This window comes from Camellia sinensis, chromosome 7, assembly GCF_055761805.1.
Source record: "Camellia sinensis isolate YWXY chromosome 7, ASM5576180v1, whole genome shotgun sequence".
In the NCBI taxonomy this organism is placed as follows: domain Eukaryota; kingdom Viridiplantae; phylum Streptophyta; class Magnoliopsida; order Ericales; family Theaceae; genus Camellia; species Camellia sinensis.
Window position 1 is genome coordinate 185,125,262 of NC_138967.1, and position 21,152 is coordinate 185,146,413.

At 39.4% G+C, this 21,152-nt stretch overlaps 1 protein-coding gene across 1 annotated transcript; it reads right to left on the reverse strand.

Moving 5' to 3' along the window:
• Positions 1-4,589: 4,589 nt before the first annotated feature.
• LOC145796373 (uncharacterized) lies at positions 4,590-5,105 on the reverse strand. The gene has a single exon (XM_082881464.1). The coding sequence runs from the start codon at positions 5,103-5,105 to the stop codon at positions 4,590-4,592; it is 516 nt and encodes a 171-aa protein (XP_082737590.1).
• Between the last annotated feature and the right edge of the window lie 16,047 nt (positions 5,106-21,152).

The window sequence follows — 21,152 nt, forward strand, 5'->3', positions numbered from 1 at the left end:
ATGCAAGAGGAAAGAGGGGCGTAACAAGTGGTGCGACCTCGACCGTCCACAATGATCGTGGCTGGGAGGTTGATTAGCCAAGTGGGGTTGACCATTGGCACACCAAGGCCGACAAATCAACGTTTACAGCAGAGGAGTTGGAGGAGGTGCGTAAGAAGTACCAAATTTCATCGGAGATAGAGTTAAGGTTCAGATGTCTAAGGAGAGGGCATCGGTTGCACGGCCAATAGAGCTTACGCTATATGAGGAGGCGTTATCGAGGGGGGCTGAGGTTGCCGCTCCCATAAACAGTAGTGGACGTGCTGAACCGGTTGGAGGTGGCGCCAAATCAGCTTATGCCCAACGCGTGGGAAATATTATTGGCTTGCACGATCACAAGGCCACGGGCGACCGGCGGAATAGCGATGACAGTAGATGAGTTCTTTTCTTGCTACAAGGCCTCTGGTCAACAAGAAACGTGGGTGACCTTGCAGGCGGTGGCGGGCAGAGGACTAGTGATGAGTCTGCCATCGTCAGTGAAGGGGTGGAGACCACGGTGGTTTTATGTATCAGCAAATGATGGGAGGGGGGTGCGCACAACGTGGAAAATTCCCATTAAGTCGGTCGAGCCAAGGTTGGAGGAAAAGGTAGAGGATAGGGTTAAACAGGTGAAAGAGTGGAGGGAGAAGGAGGGTGTGAAGTGGGATGACCTTATTCAGCTTTCAACCTTGTTTGCCTTGAGTCTGTGGCCATAGCTGATTAAGGGGGACCTTGCGCCGGAAGGGTTGGAGGCGAGGAGGAAGATGTAGGAGGCAGAAGATAAAAGGACCTTTGCCAAGGTGGGCAAGTATAAAGAGGCGCAGTTAGGCCAAGCACCGAAGCTGGTCATGAAGAAACAAGTCCGACCACACGCCAAACCTCTGGACGATAAGGATCTGACTGATTTTGCATCGCTACCGCCCCCAGTGGATCCGCTGAAGGAGAGGAGCAAAAAGAAGATGGAGACGGTGTTGATGAAAAAGAAGAAGAGGAATGTGATGGTAGAGAAGAGTGAAGAAAAGCCTCTGTTGAAGAAGGTGAAGGAGGGGTTGGCATGAGTCACCCTAGAAGTAGAGGTGGGGGAGACAAGGGTAGGGGTAGGAAAGGCCATGGGCCCAAGTACCCAAGGGGTGAGTAGTGCTGCTAAGCTAAAGGAAGGCGAGATGTTGGAGGAGCAATCGCCCAAGAGTGGGCTTGTGCCAGAAGTGTCCCCAAGTCCTGGGGAAGGGAAGGGGGGAGTAAGTAAATTAGAGATAAGCGCCATGTTGAAGACCGCCACGTATCATGTGCATGCGATGACTGGCTGATCGGCGGAAGAAGGGGGCGAAGCCAGGATCGTCGCCGATCATCTTCTGGGGGTAGTAGAGGATGCGGCTGTGCGGTTGATGGCGCGATTTACAAAGGCCGACCTCCTGAGGGGGTTCTGCTTAGTGCAGATGGAGGCTGCGACCTTGGCGGGGGCCTTGCTGAATAAGGTGGGGCGCGCGAAGGCAGAGGCGGAATCGCTAAAGGCCCAGCTGAAAGGGGTGAAAATACAGTTGCAAAACCTAAAGGTCGAGACGGTGGGCTGGAGAATAGCCGCACGAAGTGCCTGTACAAAGGGCGTAGATTATGCGCAAAGGGCTAAAAAGATATAAGTACTAGCAATGGTGCGGAGCTACTTGGCACAATGTGCTGCCTCTGAGCTCGCCGTGGCCAAATCAGAGCTAGAAGCAGTACGCCACAAGGTGGTATCACTGGAGTTTGAGTTGGCGGGCGAGCAGAAGAAGGTAGGCGAAGTCCAAGAAGCCTACACTGCTGCCAAGGAAAGGTTGGAAAAGGCCCTTGCCAATAACAAAGATCTGCGTGATCAAGCGCTTAAAGACAAGGAAGAAGTAGATGGGCGCATTGCAGAGTTAAAGAAAATGTTAGAAGAAGAGAGGGCCAAGATGGCTTTTGAAAGGGCGGCATACCTAGACTTATGTGTGGTGGCAGTGGAGCAATTTAAAGAGTCTGCTGAATTCCAGATACCCACTGATGCGGCGGTCGCCAGAAGCTTGGCTAAGGAAGGGAAAGGCGGTGCTGGGCCATCAAGGGTGGCCGCTAGAGATAGGAGCGAAGAAGAAGTGATCCAAAGCTTCCAGCGGTCAAACTTCTACAAGCACAAGATGAGCCAGTACTAGGACAGCGACTGGATGAGCTTCAAGTATAAGGCGCAAGAGCTGTTCCTAGATGTGGACTTCAGTCGTGTGAAAGTAGAAGAGAACGACGTCGCCTAAACTCCCCTGGATGAGAAGGTGGAAGAAGAAGATCTGGCATCCAGCGAAGGGGAGTGAGGGTTGGGTGTTCTTCCTTTTCTTTTTTTTTTGTAATGAAGTAAATGTAGTTTTTGTAATGAAGTGTATAATTGTACAAATTGTTAATAAAAGTACCAGTTCAGTTATTGTTGTTGTTGCTGTTTAAATGGTAAAGTTTATCAAGAAAGTACATGAATGGTAAAATTGGACAAGTAACCTAATTTTGTATAAGTGGCAAAAATAGATAAGTAAGCTAATTTGTATGAATGGTAAAAACGAACTGAGATTCAACCAAGTCTGGTGGAGATTAGTTTTAACTGCATACTTTGTTTGGGTGAGACCAGTTTTGACTCAGTCTGGCTGAGGCTCGGAGGGCTCAGTCGGGCTGAGGCTTTGATTAACTCAGTCTGGCCGAGCTCTTCATGCTCAGTCTAGCTGAGGCTTGGAGGGCTCAGGCGGGCTCAGGCTTTGATTAACTCAGTCTGGCTGAGCTCTTCATGCTCAGTCTGGTTGAGGCTTGGAGGGCTCAGGCGGGCTCAGGCTTTGATTAACTCATTCTGGCTGAGCTCTTCATGCTCAGTCTGGTTGAGGCTTGGAGGGCTTAATCGGGCTGTGGCTTTGTCCAAAACATGTCATTGAGATGCAACATAGATAAATGGAAATGTGAAATTGTTGTCATCAAGGCACAATTTGTCAATCATAAATTTACACCGTGTATGGGAAGGGCAAAAACGAACAAGTGCGCAGATTGGCAAAAGAAAACATACAACAATTGAATGTTATAAAAATAGGAGACGCCATTTTACTGGAAATAACGCTTCAAGTGCTCGACATTCCATGGATGAGAGAGGTCTCTGCCTTCCATATCTTGGAGACGGTAAGTACCCGGGCGGGGTCTGCTCTTGACAACATAAGGTCCTTCCCATTTGGCTGCCAGCTTGCCCTCGGTCAGATTTTTAGTGGCAAGGGTTGCTTCGCGTAAGGCTAGGTCTCCCACTACGAACTCTCTCGGTCGGACTTTGCGATTATAATGTGTTCTCATTTTCTGCTGATATGATGTCCGTCTGGTAGCAGTTGTCTCTCGGAGCTCTTTAATTAGGTCCAGGTCTGCCTGACGCAACTCTTTATTTAATTCTGGATTCGGGTGTAAGACCCGAGGGGTTGGCAGGCCGATTTCCACTGGGATAACTGTCTCGGCACCGTATGTTAGGGGAAATGGGGTCTCCCTAGTAGGGGTTCGAGCGGTCGTTCGATAAGCTCAGAGTACATTCAGCAATTCCTCGGCCCAGAGTCCTTTAACGGTTTCCAACTTAGTCTTGATGATCTTCAGAAAGGAGCGATTGGTGACTTCGACTTACCCATTAGCTTAGGGATGGCCTGGGGAAGAGAAACAGGGCCTAATGTTGAGCTCTTCACAGAATTTTCGAAACTTGGCATTGTCGAATTGTTTGCCATTGTCCAAAACGATGGCTTGGGGGATTCCAAATCGGCACACGATTGACTGCCAGATGAACCTGGTAGTGTTTCGCTCAATGATCGTAGCAAGGGGTTCTACTTCCACCCATTTGGTGAAGTAGTCAATGACAACCACTGCCAACTTGGTTTGGCCCCTGTCAGTGGGTAAATGACCGACTAAGTCAATGCCCCACTTAGCGAATGGGTAGGGACTGCTGAGTGTGATCAGTTCTGTTGGTGGAGCATGAGGGGTGGTGGCAAAGTGCTGGCATTTATCACACTTAGTACAAATTCGTTGGCATCTTAATTGAGAGTAGATCAGAAGTAGCCGGTGCGGAGGATTTTGTGGGCTAGAGATCTTCTACTCGAATGATTACCACAAATGCCCTCGTGGACTTCTCTCATCACATAGGTCGCTTGAGCAGGACTGAGATACTTGAGGTATGGGCGCGAGAATCCTCGTTTGTATAGTAGGCCGCTGATGAGGACGTAATTGGACGACCGGGTTCTGACTTTGATGGGTTACTGTTTATCATCGGGTAACTCCCATTGTGTAAAAAACTAAAGGATGCCTTGAGCCCATGGGATCAATTCATTCTAGAGGAATTGAACTTCCTGTGGTTCTGGCTGAGTAGCCGGATGGGCCAGGTATTCAATACGGATGCCATGGCTGAAGTCTAACTGGTCGGCCGAGGCTAGTTGAGCCATTTTGTCTGCGTTGGAGTTTTCTAACCAAGGAATGTGCCTGATTTGCAAAGTATTGAAGAGCTGGACAAGGGGAAGGGCAGTGTCCCTGTATGCTCGCATCGTCTTTTCCTTTGTGTCGAACTCCCCTGTAATCTATCCAACAATCAATTGGGAATCACTGAATACTTGGATATGACTTACACCAATGTCTCTGGCTAGTCGAAGACCTGCTATCAAGGCCTCATATTTGGTTTCATTATTGCTTGCATCGAACAGGAAACGGAGGGCACACTTGAAGTACTCACCCTCTAGAGTGGTGAGGATAAGACCGGCTCCACTACCTTCTTTGCGAGATAAACCATCAATACTAAGGGTCCAGGAATAGGGGTCTTCTAGATCGGCGATGAAGTGTGCTGGCAGAGGAGGCATGTTCGGAGTGAGATTGGTAAATTTCAAGATAAAATTAGTGACAGCCTGACCTTTGATTGTTGTTCGAGGTCGGTAAAAGATATCAAATTGACTTAGCTCGACGGACCATTGCGTAAGTCTGCCTAACAATTTTGGTTGTTGTGGGACCTTTTTTAGAGGCTGGTCAGTGAGAACCACAACGGGGTGGGCTTGGAAATAAGGTCGGAGGCGTCTGGAGGCTATGATCAAGGCGAGGGCCATTTTTTCCAGGAGAGGGTAGTTCTGTTCTACCCCCCTGAGAGTGCGACTAATGTAGTAGAATGGACGTTATACTGAGCCGTCTTCCCTGATAAGGGTAGCATTGATCACAATGTTTGACATAGCTAGGTAGAGGAAGAGGGTTTCGCCTGGCAATGCTTGAGAGAGGAATGGAGGGTTGGCTATGCACTGCTTCAGTTGTTGAAAAGCCTCATCGGATTCAGTGCTCCATTCGAACGCCTGTCGGAGGACTTTAAAAAATGGTAGGCACTTGTTGGTTGCCCGGGAAATAAAGCAGTTGAGGGCGGCAACTCTGCCCGTGAGCCGTTGAACCTCCTTGACTATTCTGGGAGACCGCATTTCTATCAGGGCCTTGATCTTTTCAGGGTTAGCCTCAATGCCCCGTTGGCTAACCATGAAGCCCAAGAACTTCCCAGATCCTACATCGAAGGCACACTTTTCTTGATTTAGCTTCAATTGATATTTGCGTAAGGTTTCAAAGGCCTCTCGCATATCTGCCAAGTGATCGGAGAAGAGTTTACTCTTGACTAGCATGTCATCGATGTAGACTTCCATGTTCCGACCTATCTGGTGTTTAAAGATGGCACTAACCAGGCGTTGGTAAGTTACTCCAGTATTTTTCAGGCCTAATGGCATGACACGATAGTGATAAGTTCCTCTGTCCGTGATGAAGGAGGTGTGTTCTTGATCGGCCCGATGCATCAGGATTTGATTGTATTTGGAGAAGGCATCCATGAAACTAAGCATCTGATGTTCGGCAGTTGCATTGACCGGCAGATCTATTCGGGAAGAGGATAACTATTTTTAGGGCAAGCCCGATTGAGGTCGAAATAGTCAATGCAGAGTAGCCATTTGCTATTGTTTTTGCGGGCCAAGATTACATAGGAAAGCCACCTGGGGTAGTCCATGTTTTTGATGAATTGTGCCTTCAGTAGTTTATCCACCTCAAAGGCAATGAGGGTGTTGCGTTCCAGGTGAAAAATACGCTGTCTCTGTCGGAAAGGTAGAAACTGGGGCTCAATACTAAGACGATGAGTGTTGAAAGAGGGATCGATACCTGGCATGTCTGAATGGGTCCAAACAAAGACATTGTTGTGCTCGGCTAAGAGAGCTGTAAGATTGGCCTTGGCCTGAGAAGATAGTTGCCTGCCAATCCTGGCTGTCTTGGCTGAGTTGGTAGGATCAATGGGCACTTCGACAAGTTCCTCTACTGGTTCACCTCTGACTAACTCGTCCTCGTCTCTGACGTCGAGATTTTTGATGATCATAGCGTCCTTCAGCTTGACCTCTTTTAGTGAGGTGATGTAGCATTCTCTGGCCATCTTCTGCTCACCCCTCACGGTGCCGACCCCGAGGTTGGTCGGGAATTTCATGGCCAACTGGTATGTGGAGGTGACAGCTTAGAAAGCGTTGAATGTCGTGCGTCCGAGGATTATGTTATAAGCAGAAGGACAGTTGGTGACGAGAAAAGTGAGTAGTTTGGTGGTCTTCCGTGGATATTCTCCGATGGTAATGGGAAGGTCGACGGAGCCTATGGAGGTCACCCGATTGCCAGTGAAGCCGACTAGCGGGGTTTGGAGAGGGGACAACTTTTCTTCTCCTACCTTGAGTTGGCGAGAGGCGGTCAGGAAGATGATATCTGAAGAGCTGTCATTGTCGACAAGCACCCGTCTAACTTTGTAATTGGATAGGAGAGCGGAGATGACGAGGGGGTCGTCGTGGGGGTAACGAATGCTTATGCAGTCGGCCTCTGTAAAGGTGATGGGTTCAGAACATTGCTTGGGGTGTTTGAAGGGGCAATCCGATGTCATGACTTCTTTGTCAGAGCCTTGTTTGGTTCTTCTGAGTTCGGTTCGCTGGGTCGAACGAGATGGCCCTCTGCATGCAAGCCCGCCAATGATGACTCTGATCTCTCCGATGGGAGGGGAGCGGGATTACCTTGCACCCCGGGTGGTGGTGGGGGCCGATCATTGTTTCGCTGAGGTTGTGCGGGTTGCTAGGGGGGTATATCGGCGGTGGTCCCCCGGTAGGTCGGTCTTTGGTCGTTGTTGGAGACGGGGTACAGTGAACCGACTGAGGCGTCCCTGGCATATCAAATCCTCTACCTGGTCTTTAAGGTTAACACATTCCTCAGTGTTGTGGTCGTGGTCTTGATGGAATTAGCAATACTTGGACTGATCTTGCCGATTAGAGGGAGACCGTGATGGTTGCGGCCATTTTAGGTTGTAATCTCGTTGAATTTGGTTCAAGACTTGCTGCATAGGGGAATTGAGGGGGTTGTATCGGTCGAACCGACCGGACGGTCTGGTTGGGGCCGGTCGGTCGATTCAAGCGAGTCGGTCAATATATTGAGGGGGTCGCTGTGTATATTAGGAGGATATGGGTTCAGATTCTTTTCTTTTGTCCTTAGGGGTTGAATTTTTAGGTGTGGTATCTTGGCGGGCTGCCAAAGAGTCTTTAGCGTTCATATATTTTTGGGCTTTGGAGAGGAAGGTGGCCATCGTGGTTGGAGGGTTTTTAGAAAGGGAGAAGAGGAAATTGGACGATCGTAAGCCAGCCATGAAGGCTGTGAGGATGACCTTGTCGTCGTTTTCCGCCACCTATAGGGCCTCAGTGTTAAAACAGGTGACAAAACTACGTAGTGACTCCTCTTCCGTCTGTCTGATATTAAGCAGTTGAGTTGCCGAGCGCCGTTGGCGCTAAGCACCAATGAAATGGCTCAGGAAGGAATCACTTAGGTGTTGGAAAGTAGAGACAGAATCCGACGGTAGCTGACTAAACCATAGTCGAACCGACCCATTAAGCGTCACGGGGAAAGCCCAACACATGATCTCGTCAGGAAAAGCATGGAGGATCGTGAGGGTCCTGTAGGTCTCCAAATGGTCAACTAGATTCGTTGTGCTGTCGAAGGAGTCGATCGAGGGCATTTTGAACTTGGGGAGTAGAGGTTTGTCCTTGATGGAGGTAACAAACAGGGAGTTAGCTGTTGTGAAGGGTTTATTCTGCATGTTTTGCATGACTCCTTGAAGCTGAAGTTTCATGGCTCGAAGTTCCGTATCCCAAATAGGAACATTGTCCGCTGTAGAGTGTAGTGGAGGCTACTAGCCTCTCCTTTAGGAGTAGGTGCTTGAATCGAGGGATGTAAACCTTGAGGTGGCGGGTTCATGTCTTGAGAGGGGGCTTGCAAACCCTCTAAGTTGGATAGATGGGCTTGTCGGAAATGATGGCTCGGGATCCATTCACAATTGAGAGAGATATCTTGTGGTGGTGGAGGAGGTATAGGGAGGTTTCGCTGGAGCAAAGCGTTGATCAAGGCCTGGTTTTGCTCGCGCCAAGCGGTTGATGTTGTTGATGAGCTCTATGAAGTACTGAGGTGGGTTATTTGAGTTGTTTGGGTTAGGAAGGTCGGCTTGGGGGTCGATGACGTTGTGTTGGGAAGCCATGGATCTCATTGTAACCATCCACCTCGATGGCAGATAGGGAGAAATTATCGGGAACGGATCTCCGACAACAATGAACACAACTGCTACCCAGAGTGGTGTTTCCATAGATGGGGCCAACTGATAATATTGCTGATCCAAGAGAGGACGGGTCGGGCAGACCCACACTTCCTACACCCTTTACTGGTTGCTAAGTTTGCTGGTGTGCCTGCAAAAATGTCTAACGAGGAACGAGAGTCCACCAGCGGACCCTCCGACGATCAAATTAGAAGAGAGCAGATTGATGGTGTAGAGAGAGAGAATAAGAATAGAGAACTTAACTTTTTTATGTCTTGGAAGCCTCTTTATATCTTTTGTCCATCATTTCCTTGTCCACTCCGACCTGTCGTGTTGGCCGAAAGTCTATACTCTAGCTTACATTGTTCACGGTGAGGCTGCTCGTTCCGACGTGAAGGGGTTATCGCATTTAATGCTGCAGGAGCCTCATTAATAACTGATGTGTAATGCAATAACTCTGCAAGATCTTTGTCTGCTTACGTGACTAGTTCCCTTCTTGACAAGTGTTTAGATGCCGTTGGCTCTTGGTGCAACGTTAGGTTCTCAATGATGCTGGGCTTTAGTGTTTGAATCGTGAATTGGGCTCTAAGTGGTGGGCCAAAAGCTTTTGTGGGCCCACCGATGTCAATTTTAATTATAAAAAATGAACAATAAAAAATTTTAGACTCTTAAAATAGTAAAAAAATACTCTAAAAAAGTTTTAAGAAAAACATAAAATAGTAAAAAATTACTCTAAAAACGTTTTAAGAAAAACATAAAATAGTAAAGCCCATACTACCAAATCATTCTACATTCACTCGCCAGTCTGTACGGTCCGCTCAATCTGTATCCGCCAACTGAACAAGCGAGAATGCGAATTATATTTTTTTAATCCATCTAAGTTTGAACAAATGGCAGATGAAAGGTCATTTGATCTGCAAACACCCCTATCACCAACAAAGGGTCTAGCCAATAAGAATGGCATTGGCGGAACACGTGAAGCTGCCATAGGCCAACTAACAATTTTCTGAATGTCTTACTTAAATATTAGCTCAAAGTGTAAATGATAGATAGGTCGAGATGTGTTCCACATGTTTTTGCTGGCAAAAAAAAAATATTTTGGCTAGTCTCAATATGAGGTGTCGTCATGTACTTGTCTTGGTGGATTTTAGAGCATATACAAAGTTTTTAGCCGGCAAAAAAAAAATATTTTGGCTAGTCTCAATAGATCATGTTCTTATCTCGGTGGATTTTAGAGCATATAATATACAAAGTTATTTTAAGAAGTACTAAATAAGTTGATTTTTTTATTTATTACAAAAAATGTATAAGAAAAAAAGAAAAGTAATGTGATCTAAATAAATTAAAAAATTAATAAATTGATTTATAAGTCACTTTCTACTAGTTTGAATGATTTTTATTTAAAATTTAAAATTTTAATTAATAATTAAATATAATATATTTATATTTATAAATATAAATATGAATGTATATTTTTCTTAATTATTATATATATATTCTTATTTTTTTAATTAAAATTTCTTATTTATGTCGACGTAAGTAAGTGAATTTTACATATTTTTGTTAATGTGTAATGCTATACATTGTTATTTTTTATATTATTTTCTTATGAGTGATGCTAGGAATTCCAAATAATCTATTAAATTTTATACCAAACATCTCACATAGGTATGAGACCCACACACATGTGGTTTGTGTGGGTCTCACACCTATATGAGAGATTTGATAGAAAATTTGGTAGATAATTTAGGGTCCATAGCATTTTTCTTTTCTTATTCTTACACAATAATGAGATCCACGTTGATAAATGCACATGTGACCGACTTACTTGTGTGTAGTGGTGAGAAAATGAGAAGAAAAAAAAAGAAAGAATTAAATGTAACATTTTTAGGGTAAATTACATTGACAACCTCGGAAGTTTGTGTTTAATACAATTTTCCTTTCACATTTGAGAAATTTCACTAACCTCTTTATTAGACCTTTTTTTTTTTTTTTGAACATTTGTGATAGAAAATATAAAATTACCTGATTACCCTTTGATGTTCAAACAAAATTACCTTATTGTCCACGTCTTACCATGGTCATCTTTGTCAATCTCAAAACGCCATATCTCTTTCTCTTTACAAGTAACGCTTCTTCCTTTCTCACTCTTACTCTCACCATGTTTTCATTTTCACCAATGCCTCCATCTCCTCTTTCCCTTCCTCTACCCCATATACATCATTCCATTCTTTGATGATATAACCCTTTCTTCATAATTGTGAGCCACCGCTCACTCTGCATCCATATTATTATTTTTTCTACTTTCCATATTCCTTCGTAACCAACAACATCATTCACTCCCAAGTAAGGGCAGACCCAAGATTTGTCGATGGGGTGGGCTAATATTAAAGTAAAATTATATAATATATTTTAAGTATAATCACATAAGAAAAAAGATAATTTAATAATATAATTTAGATTAATATCTAAATTTATTGATTAGAAACAATAATTCTTGAGTGTGCAAAGCATATGGTATGCCATTTATTTACGTATTTTTGTGATGTAAGTTACACATTTTTGTGAGAACTTACGATACATTTTTATGGGTTAACTTACGCGAATTTATATTAAGTTATGCTATTTTGTAAGGTGACTTACATATGTTTATGAGAATTTATGATAAATTGTGATTTTTCAAATTTTCATGAATTAAATTACGCAAATTTGTGTTTAAATTATACGATTTTACAAGATAATTTTTATGTTTTTATGAAAATTTACATACCCTTAACACTTCCTTCCCCAATAAAAATGGCATAGGTGCAACGCGAGGAACTGCTCTTTGACTTCTGAATAACTCACTTAAATATTTGCTCAAAGTGTGAACGCCATATAGGTCCAAGATGTGTTCCACATGTTTTAGCCGACAAAAAAAAATATTTTGGGTTTCAATCCATGGAGTCATCATGGTCTTATCTAGGTTGATTTTTATAATATCTCTAATAAACTAGACATCTTCAATATATCAGTTACATAATATTTGTTTGTTAAAATGTCTAATTAACTCATTTTTTTTTTAGAATAATACTTGGAATTTCCAAAATTTGTGATTCCCACAACTCCCAATTGATTTGTGACCACTCATTATTTTTTTCCCTTCTCTCTCCTCCTCTCTCTCAAAAAATGTGTAATGGTGTGGGTCCCGAGGGTCTCTATCATCACTGATTTTTTTATTTGTTGAGTAATATTAGAAACATTAAGAGGTATATTAATATTTTTATTAAATGTCTTATATGAGTATGACTCTCATACCCATGTGAAACATTTAAAAACATTAATAGATTTCTTGAGATGCCTAACATTTTTCTTATATGTTTCTACCCAATGCATAGTAGAGGTGTTCATAATTTGTTTGTCACTAAATTTGAAACCAACCCAATCGTAATCGATTTTGAGTTTTTGGACTTAGAACTAAACCAATCGTGTACTAAAACCAATCCAACCCGACCTAAACGATTCCACTATATTAAAAATAAGTAAATCACTCAATAATAAATAATTAAAATAAATAAGTTTTTAACATTTAGACATGCCACAAACTAAGAGTAAAATATTATTTAATACAAGCCAATACAAATTAAATCCAATTTAAACTTAAATATAATCAATATAAATTAAATCTATTAATACAACTAATACAAATCAAATCAATTGCAAAATTGACTCAAGCTTCTAATACTTTTTTCGTTTACCTAATAATTTTGTATATAAAACTTATAAGTGTAATCAAAATTCATTGTAACATAACAATAAGACAAAAACATGTCAATATAAATAAAAATTTAAAAAATATATACATATATATAAATTAGTTCAATTTAAGCGGCAAAAAAATATTGTGACTTGTCTCAATCCATGAAGTCATCACGGTCTTATCTTGGATTTAGGAAAAAGCTTGGGACTCTTAATTTAGGACCCTCATGACTTCCAAATGTGTGTGATTGGTTCATTTGTGTTTTTGTTTTATTTATTTTTCCTTTCTCTCACATAGAATGATGTGGGGGTTGTGGGGGTGAAGTTTTTGGAAAGGTTTCAATCATTACTCGTGGATTTAATAGCATCCCTAATACACTAGACGTTTTCAACATACCATTTATATAATGAATAAAGATTGAGGACTCTAATTTTGAAGCTCTAAAAAGAACTCCAGTGATGTAACAAGGACTGGGGCCCATATGTGCTGTGATGTGCCTGTCTATATTTTTGTTTTATTTTTTTCTCTTATCACATCACTAGAACTTTCTTTAGAACTTCAAAATTAGAACTCTTTATCATTGTTGTTATATAATATTTGTTACTAGTTAAAATGTCTAATTAACTCATTTTCATTTTCTTATTTGTTTCTAACCAATGCATACTGTACAAAGTTTTTGTTTCAGTTTGAAGTATTAACCAAACACTAGAAAAAGATTATGTTAGTGCAATGTAGGTATATAAATACATTAAAACAAATGAAACCTATATGTTTTTTTCATCTATTTTTTAGAAAATGGACAAAATATGATAAAATTATACTGGGGTATTTTTTTTTATTTTTATGAATCATACTTCTACTATCTTATTACACTTATTAAAAAAATTTAATTTTTTTTGAAATTAATAATCTACACGGAGGAACTTAGCCTGCGTTTGTGTTTTGTAAATGTGATTTGAGAGTATTGTATTTTGAGTTTGTGGGTTGTAGAATTATGATTTGAGTGTAGAAAATTTGTTTGGTTATGGTTTTTAAATAGAGTGTTGAATTGTATTTTGAAGATGTATTTTGAATTAAAGCCTTGTTTGTCATTTACTAAAAAAACCAAAAAGTCAAAAAGTCACTATCTTATTTAAGGAGTTGTTTGGGGTGTCCTAAATAAGTGCACTTTTTATCTTTTTGGACTAAAAAATTGAGGTTGAAAATATGGATGTTTGGGCTAACTTTTTGACTTTTTATGAAAAAATGTGTTATAAAAAATTATAAAAATTGATTTGTAGAGAAAAATTCGAATTGGGAGTTATGCAGCCATAATTGTTGACTTGTGGTGAATAGTGTTAACTTTTTAAATTTTTGAATAACTTTTTGACTTTTTAACTTTTTTACAAGTTCCCAAACTTGGCCTAAGTCACATCATCTTATTTAAGTCACATCACCTCTCTACCACATCACTTCAACCCAATCCAAACCCAACCCATATTTCATAAAAAGTCAAAAAGTGCCCTTATTTAGAACATCCCAAACCACCCCTAAGTTTTGAAAGTTTGATGTGACATGTGAAAGGTGAAAATTTGTTTGGTGATGTGTTTTGAAAATAGTTTTCAAAACTTAATAAAACCAATAATTTATCAGCAAACACACAACTCATATATCGACATCCATATTTTTTATCAACAATAATAACCAAACTATTTTTAAAATACTGAAATTAAAAATTGATTTCTTTTGCTAATTATTTTTTTTTGTAATTTTTTTGAATAATTGTTTTTTCGAAATAATTTTTTCATTTTAAGACAAACCTATGTCAATTATTTTCTGTCAATTAATTTTTCTATCAATTCATTTGTAAAATACGTTTTTAATTTTTTTCTAACATTTTGTTAAAGTCAACAACTTTTAAAAATACATATTAATAAAGAAGGAATAAATACACTAAGTTTAATATTTTAAAATACAAATCATAACGTAAATCTTACAAAAACATTATCAATTTTTTTTCCATTTATTACATGTTATGAATTTCGTCCAGATGTGATAACAGAAATGCAATGCATTATTGTACCCGTTGAGCTCATATAATTGTGGGGATTAGCATACGAAATGACTATTATGCCCCTCTTCACTTAAATGGAAACTGGTTACATAGAACAAAATAGTAATTTCACTTACTTACTACCTACCCCCTATTGTTTCATAGCTGTGTGTTCAACACTGAGGTAAAGAAAAAGGAGAGGATGCAGCTGTGTACTCAGTACACGGATGTGATATCATTAAAAAAGTAATAATATTAAAAACAAATAATATTTAACAAATAAAAAGTAAATAAAAACAAACATACAACATGAACCTTTTGAATCTCACCATTTCTATTAAATCTGAATCTCATTCCGTTTACCACACCAACTTCACCATCTCAGAAACACCTTTTCCAGTTACATCAGAAACCAAAAATTAGAGAAATAATGCATATCCACCATCTCATTAGGTTCTCCTTCTCCACTTCCATAATTTACAGGTTAGTTTTGATGCCAGTTCATCTTCATATTAGCTTCAGATATTAGCTTCAGACATTAGCTTCAAAGGGAGGGGAAGAGGAGGACAACCGGGCGGTCATCCCGGTGGTCTACCGGCCAATCATCCCGCGGGACATCCTGCCGGTCATCCCGACCCAGTCTCCGTATCTGTTGGCTTTGTTTCATATCTGTTCCATTTTCATCTGTTATATTTTCTGATTTCTGTTCTAATTTTGTCACACTATCACTTATTTTTCTGATTATCAGTTTCTAAGTTATAATAAACTATATGAAACAAATCCAATATAAATGAGAAATGTCATTCCCTATGATTTTTTTTTTTTTTTTGTATAAAAATCTGTTTCTATGGCATTTGCCTAATTAAATTTTGTCACCAAATTTTTTTATATTCATTTTTTACATAAAAATAAGTTTGTATGCACAAAAATGTACTAATGGTTGATATATTTTTCAAACATTTTTCTTACCTCTCATATGTTTTAATATATAATTTTCTTTCACTTTTGCAGTCATCATGCCAAGAACAATTATGCTAAGAACAAAACGAACCAGGCCCGAACTTGGTGAATCCTCAAACCCTGTACTACCACCACAGCAACAGCATGATGGCTATCCAACTAATGATTTTGCAACATATCATCATGAACAAGCCTATGAACATTTCATTACTCGACCAATTATTATGGGGAGAAACGTAAAACTACCTTCTCAATATGATTCACTCTTACTTGGCAAATTAGATACAATGGGATGGTTACCTGTCACGACCCAAACCCGCCCCTATGGGTTTAGCACCGTAACTGGCCAGTAATCCAAGATTACCGAAGGTCTACTTAACAGTAATACAGTAAAACAGAGTACAGGGGCATGACGGAAGCCAAAATAATAAATAAACAATGTCCAATGAGCTGTGACAATCTGGATGCCAAAAAGACTTCATACACATATACATGAACAGTACAGAACAGCATGTACATATATACAATCATTCGGTTCAGGGACCTAATCCCTATTAAACAGTACAGTACAGTAAACAAAATGGTTACAGAGACAGAAGGGGGAACTAAAACACCCCTAAGCCATAACTTGACAGGCTCGGAACCTCGCAGTGAGGCACAGTGGTTGGCTTGACAAAACTGGAGCTTAGCCCGACGCTTCTAACCACAATCTGGTGCCTGTACACCTACATATATATATGAGCATTGAGCTAAAACCCAGTGAATAACATAATGCGTAAAGAGGTTAATAATGAATGTCCTTACAGTAATGAAAACAGTTCATTAAATCAGTATATCAGTCGTTCAGTCAATACAGTCATATGTGGTACATCCATTAGCATAATAGTACAGTAAACAGTAGGTCTTGAAAGACCGAACAGTCAATGATGGCCATCAATCAGTAAACAGTAGTGGTTCCAACAAGGGAACCGACAGAGATCTCTGTAACAGTAACAGTAAACAGTAGTTGCTAAGGATGTCACAATACAGTTCAGAATATAGGACATACATTCATTTAATTAACAGTATCAGTTCAGAAAGCAGTACAGTTCAATTGTTCAGAAGATAATCATTTTGAACATATCTTTACACAGTTGTTACTCACAGAGTTCTGGGCTACAGTAAAGCTAGAGCGCGTCCCCAGTCGCCAACCCTACACAGTTTACAGATTGAACACACACTAAGCTACACAGTTGGGAAAATAATAACTTAATCCCTAATTTGCCTTGGTGTGGTTCTACATTTATATCCTCATTAAGATGCCTTAAACTAGGCCTAATAATGCCTAGGATGAGATGAGCATGCAAAGATGCACTTTAAAAGCATTTTCAGAATTTTTAGAAAATAGGGGTCACGCTCGAGCGTAGGTTACTCCGCTCGAGCGAACATGCAGACAAAGGTTTCCGCTCGAGCGCATACTCAACCGCTCGAGCGTACTGCAAAACAGTCAAAAGTGCTGGATAGGTGAAATCCACGCTCGATTGGGCGCTCGACACCCGCTCGAGCGTAAGACACAAGGTCCCGCTCGAGCTAACTTAAAAACAGAACAAAATGCTGGGAGCACGATTTCCACGCTCGAGCGCCAGTCACCCCGCTCGAGCGTGAGTTCAAAAGCTGGAATTCCCAGATTCAAACTTCAAGCTCAAAATCAAGTTTCAAACACCAAATTTGATCCTCATGGGCTCATTTTCTGGAAAACACTTCAAAACTCATAATTTAACATGATTCAAAGCTCAATTTGTAAAATCAAAGCCCAAAAGAAGATCAATTAAACTCATTTTCAAACCAAATTTCAAGAGCATAATCCAAGCATGACATGCATGAGTTTAGCTAGCTTTTAAGCTTCCAAAACATGCTCCAATGAGCCAATTCTTTTCAAAACAAGATGAAATCATGGACTTAACATATTATGAGCATGCATGTAACATTTTGCCATGAAAACAACTCAAAACTCAACAATCCAAACATGCATGCATGAATTAAGCTATAGTTCAACATGTTAGAACTAAATTATGACTTAGCTCCTCAATTAGACATGAACCATGCATGAATCAACTTAAAGACACAATCAAGAGGATGAAATTCATACCTAGGTTCCTTAATTACTAGTCTTGAGGTTCAATCTAGCAAGAACTCCTTTCAATTCCTCCAATTTCCAAGCAATTTTAGATGAAATCACCCAATCTCCCTATTCTCACTCTCTAGTCGGCAATAACAAGGGAAATGAGCTGAGCAAATGTTTGATCTAGGTGTAATGAGGCTCAAAGGTGGTCTTAGATAGTGGCCACTCACAATGGCAAAATAGTAATTAAGTCAACAATGCAATTTAATCCATTTTAATCTAATTTAATCATACCAAATCAGTTTTCAAATAAATATACCATAAAATCACATAAATTCTACTGATTATGAAACACTAATCAATTTCTGGTTCGACCGCCGATAAGGCCTTCAATTTGTAGTTAAACACAAAGGCATGAAAAGATAATCAAACAATCAACAGATAGACATACAATTAAACAGATATACTTAATCAATTCAGTTCCAGATTTTAGTCAGTCAGTTCAGTACTTCAATCAATTCAGTTACCAATCATAATAAGTCTCAGTTTAGCAGTAATCAGTGGTTAATCGGTAAACAGTGACGAGGGTTGTTACAGTCTCCCCTCCTTAAAAAGAATTTAGTCCTCTAAACTCGAGTTACCTTTGTTTTGGAAGAAAACAGGATTCAGTGGAAATAGTACCAGATATCTTTTAGTCATGTCATCTTCCCTCTCCCAAGTGGCATATACGCCACCATGGTTTTGCCAGTCAACTTTCACTAACGGGATCTCTTTGTTTCTCAACTTTTTGATCCGTCTGTTTATAATCTGAATAGGCCGTTCCTCGTAAGTATAGTTATCACTCAGCACTACACGAGTAGGCTCTATCACGTGGAAAGGATCCCGGAGGTAGTCTCTCAACATAGAAATGTGGAAGACGCTGTGCATATGCTCCATTTCAGGAGAAAGCGCGACTTGATACGCCACCAGATTAATTTTCTCAATAATCTCATACGGTCTGACGTATCTCGGCGCTAACTTGCCTTTGACTCCAAAACGAGTCTGGCCTTTCATCGGTGTCACTTTCACAAACACGTGATCACCCACTTCATATTCTCTATCCCGTTTTCTGACATCAGCATAACTTTTCTATCTGCTCTGTGCGGTTTTCAGTCTCTGTTATATCAGTTTCACTTACTCAGTCATTTCGTATACAATCTCGGGCCCAAGCAAAGGCCCATCTCCAACTTCTGCCCAGCAAATCAGAGATCTACATTTTCTGCCATACAATGCCTCGAAAGGCGCTGTTATCCCAGATAGGCAACCCAAGAGGGGGGGTGAATTGGGTTATTAAAAATTTTACAATATTAAAAATAACACAATATTCAGAATTTTAATAAATAAAAAAATAGAATAATAATTATCAATATAAAAGTAGAAGAGATAGAGAGAGAAAATCAAACACTGCGATTTATAGTGGTTCGGCACGCCAGGCCTACGTCCACTCCCCAAGGAACCTCCTTGAGAATTTCTTTACTATCAATTGAATAAATACACCACCAAGCTTGTGGATTTGGCACAGGACTTGCTCTTATCTATTGAGCCTCACTCAACAATAAATGCCTTACCCTTACAAAATCTCTCACAAAAATAAGGAATAAGAATAAGTGGTAATTGAACCCACTTTTACAATAATTCTCTCACAAAGAGTAGATATGAAAGTGTAAGAACAAAAACTAGACTTAGATCTGAAAGTGAAAGAGCAGAATACTCAGAATTTTGGAGCTCACAGAAATATTTTCTCTTCAAGTTCTTGGTTTTTTTCTCCACATCCAACACCTCTATTTATACACAAAAATATACCTGTTGGACGCTCCTTGCTGACGTCATGGCTTACATAAGCACGCTCCTGACGTCATCGCTTACATAAGCACGCTCCTGATGTCATCGCTTACATAAGTAGGCTCTTGATGTTATTGCTTACATAAGCACACTCCTTAAATTTAAATAGTCAGCAAATGATAAGAATTAAAAAGATAAAAATAAGATTGATTTTTTCTTCTTGTTTTTTTCAAACATGGAGCCACCGTTTTTGTAGACAATTTAATACAAAGTTCACAACTTTCAAACAAACAAATAATTTTCTCCATCTAGTTTATAATATATATATATATATATATATATATATACATATATACATAACTCCATCTTGTTCTTCTTGTTTAATTATAATATGATATAATTAATGTAGTGTAAAAAATTTAATAGCGCACGTGATGTATTCTGCATATAATGTTATATAAGTTCTGATCAAAATTTTGCATACAGAAAAATCTCTATAAATAATATTTATGATGGATCTGAAAATGTATGTCCTCTTTAAAATATTGTATATGTTGTAAAGATTTTAAACTAAATATATTTTACCACTCCATATTAATTTTGTCAAAATAAGACAACCCATAAATATCAAATTTGTCAAAATAATACAACCAATCAATCATTTTTGTCAAAATAATATAATTAATCAATTTGTCAAAAGATGAATAGTAATTAACCCTATTTTTCAAAAAGTGAATAGTAAAGTTTTTGAAAATATTTAAAATAATCATTTTTGTTAAAATAATATAATTAATCGATTTGTCAAAAGATGAATAGTAATTAACCCTATTTTTCAAAAAGTGAATAGTAAAGTTTTTGAAAATATTTAAAATAATATTTAACATATATATTTTAAAAAGATAATATTATTTTATTTAAATAATATTTAACAAATATATATATTTTAAAAAGATAATAATTTGTGTCAAATAATATGTATATTAACTAATATATTTTAGACATCATCAAAATTAAATAATATGATTAACAGGCGCCATACCAATACTTGAATGATAGCTGTTGTTATAGGCGAATTCAGCTAAGGGCAAATGACTTTCCCAGTTTCCCTGAAAATCAAGGACACACATTCTCAGTAAATCCTCCAGAGTTTGGATGGTCCTTTCTGACTGGCCATCGGTCTGAGGATGATAAACACTACTCAGTCTCAATTCAGTACCCAATGCAGTCTGTAGGCTTTGCCAAAATCTTGATGTAAATTTCGAATCCCTGTCAGAAACAATGGACACAGGCACTCCATGCAGTCTAACAATTTCATCAATATAGAGTATAGCCAATTTACCCGCATTATAAATTGTCTTAACAGGTAAGAAGTGAGCAGATTTAGTCAGTCTATCAACGATAACCCAAATTGAGTCCATACCTTTACTGGAGCGAGGCAATCCCACAATAAAATCCATGGTGATATGTTCCCATTTCCACTCCGGTATCGGTAAGGGCTGCGATAAGCCTGCAGGTCGTTGATGTTCGGCTTTGACTTGTTGGCAATGAAGACATTTCAATACAAAATCAGCAATTTCTTTCTTTATTCCCGGCCACTAGAAATTCAGTTTCAGGTCTTGGTACATTTTCGTATTCCCTGGATGGATAGAAAATTTTGAATTGTGGCCCTCTTGCAGAACTCTTCTTTTCAATTCAGTATCATTTGGTACACACAGTCTTTCTTGAAATTTCAGTACATTATTTTCAAATTTGAAACCCGGTCTTGGTTTAGTTTCCCTTTCTTCGATGATCTTCTTCAAGAACTCATCCAGTTGCTGTTTCTCTTTAATCTCTTCAATCTGTGCTGGTTGAGCAGAAATAGCAGCTATTGTTCCACCTT

Coding starts and splice junctions, on each gene's coding strand:
- LOC145796373 (XM_082881464.1), bottom strand. CDS start 5,105: ATGGCCCTCGCCTTGATCATAGCCTCCAGACGCCTCCGACCTTATTTC.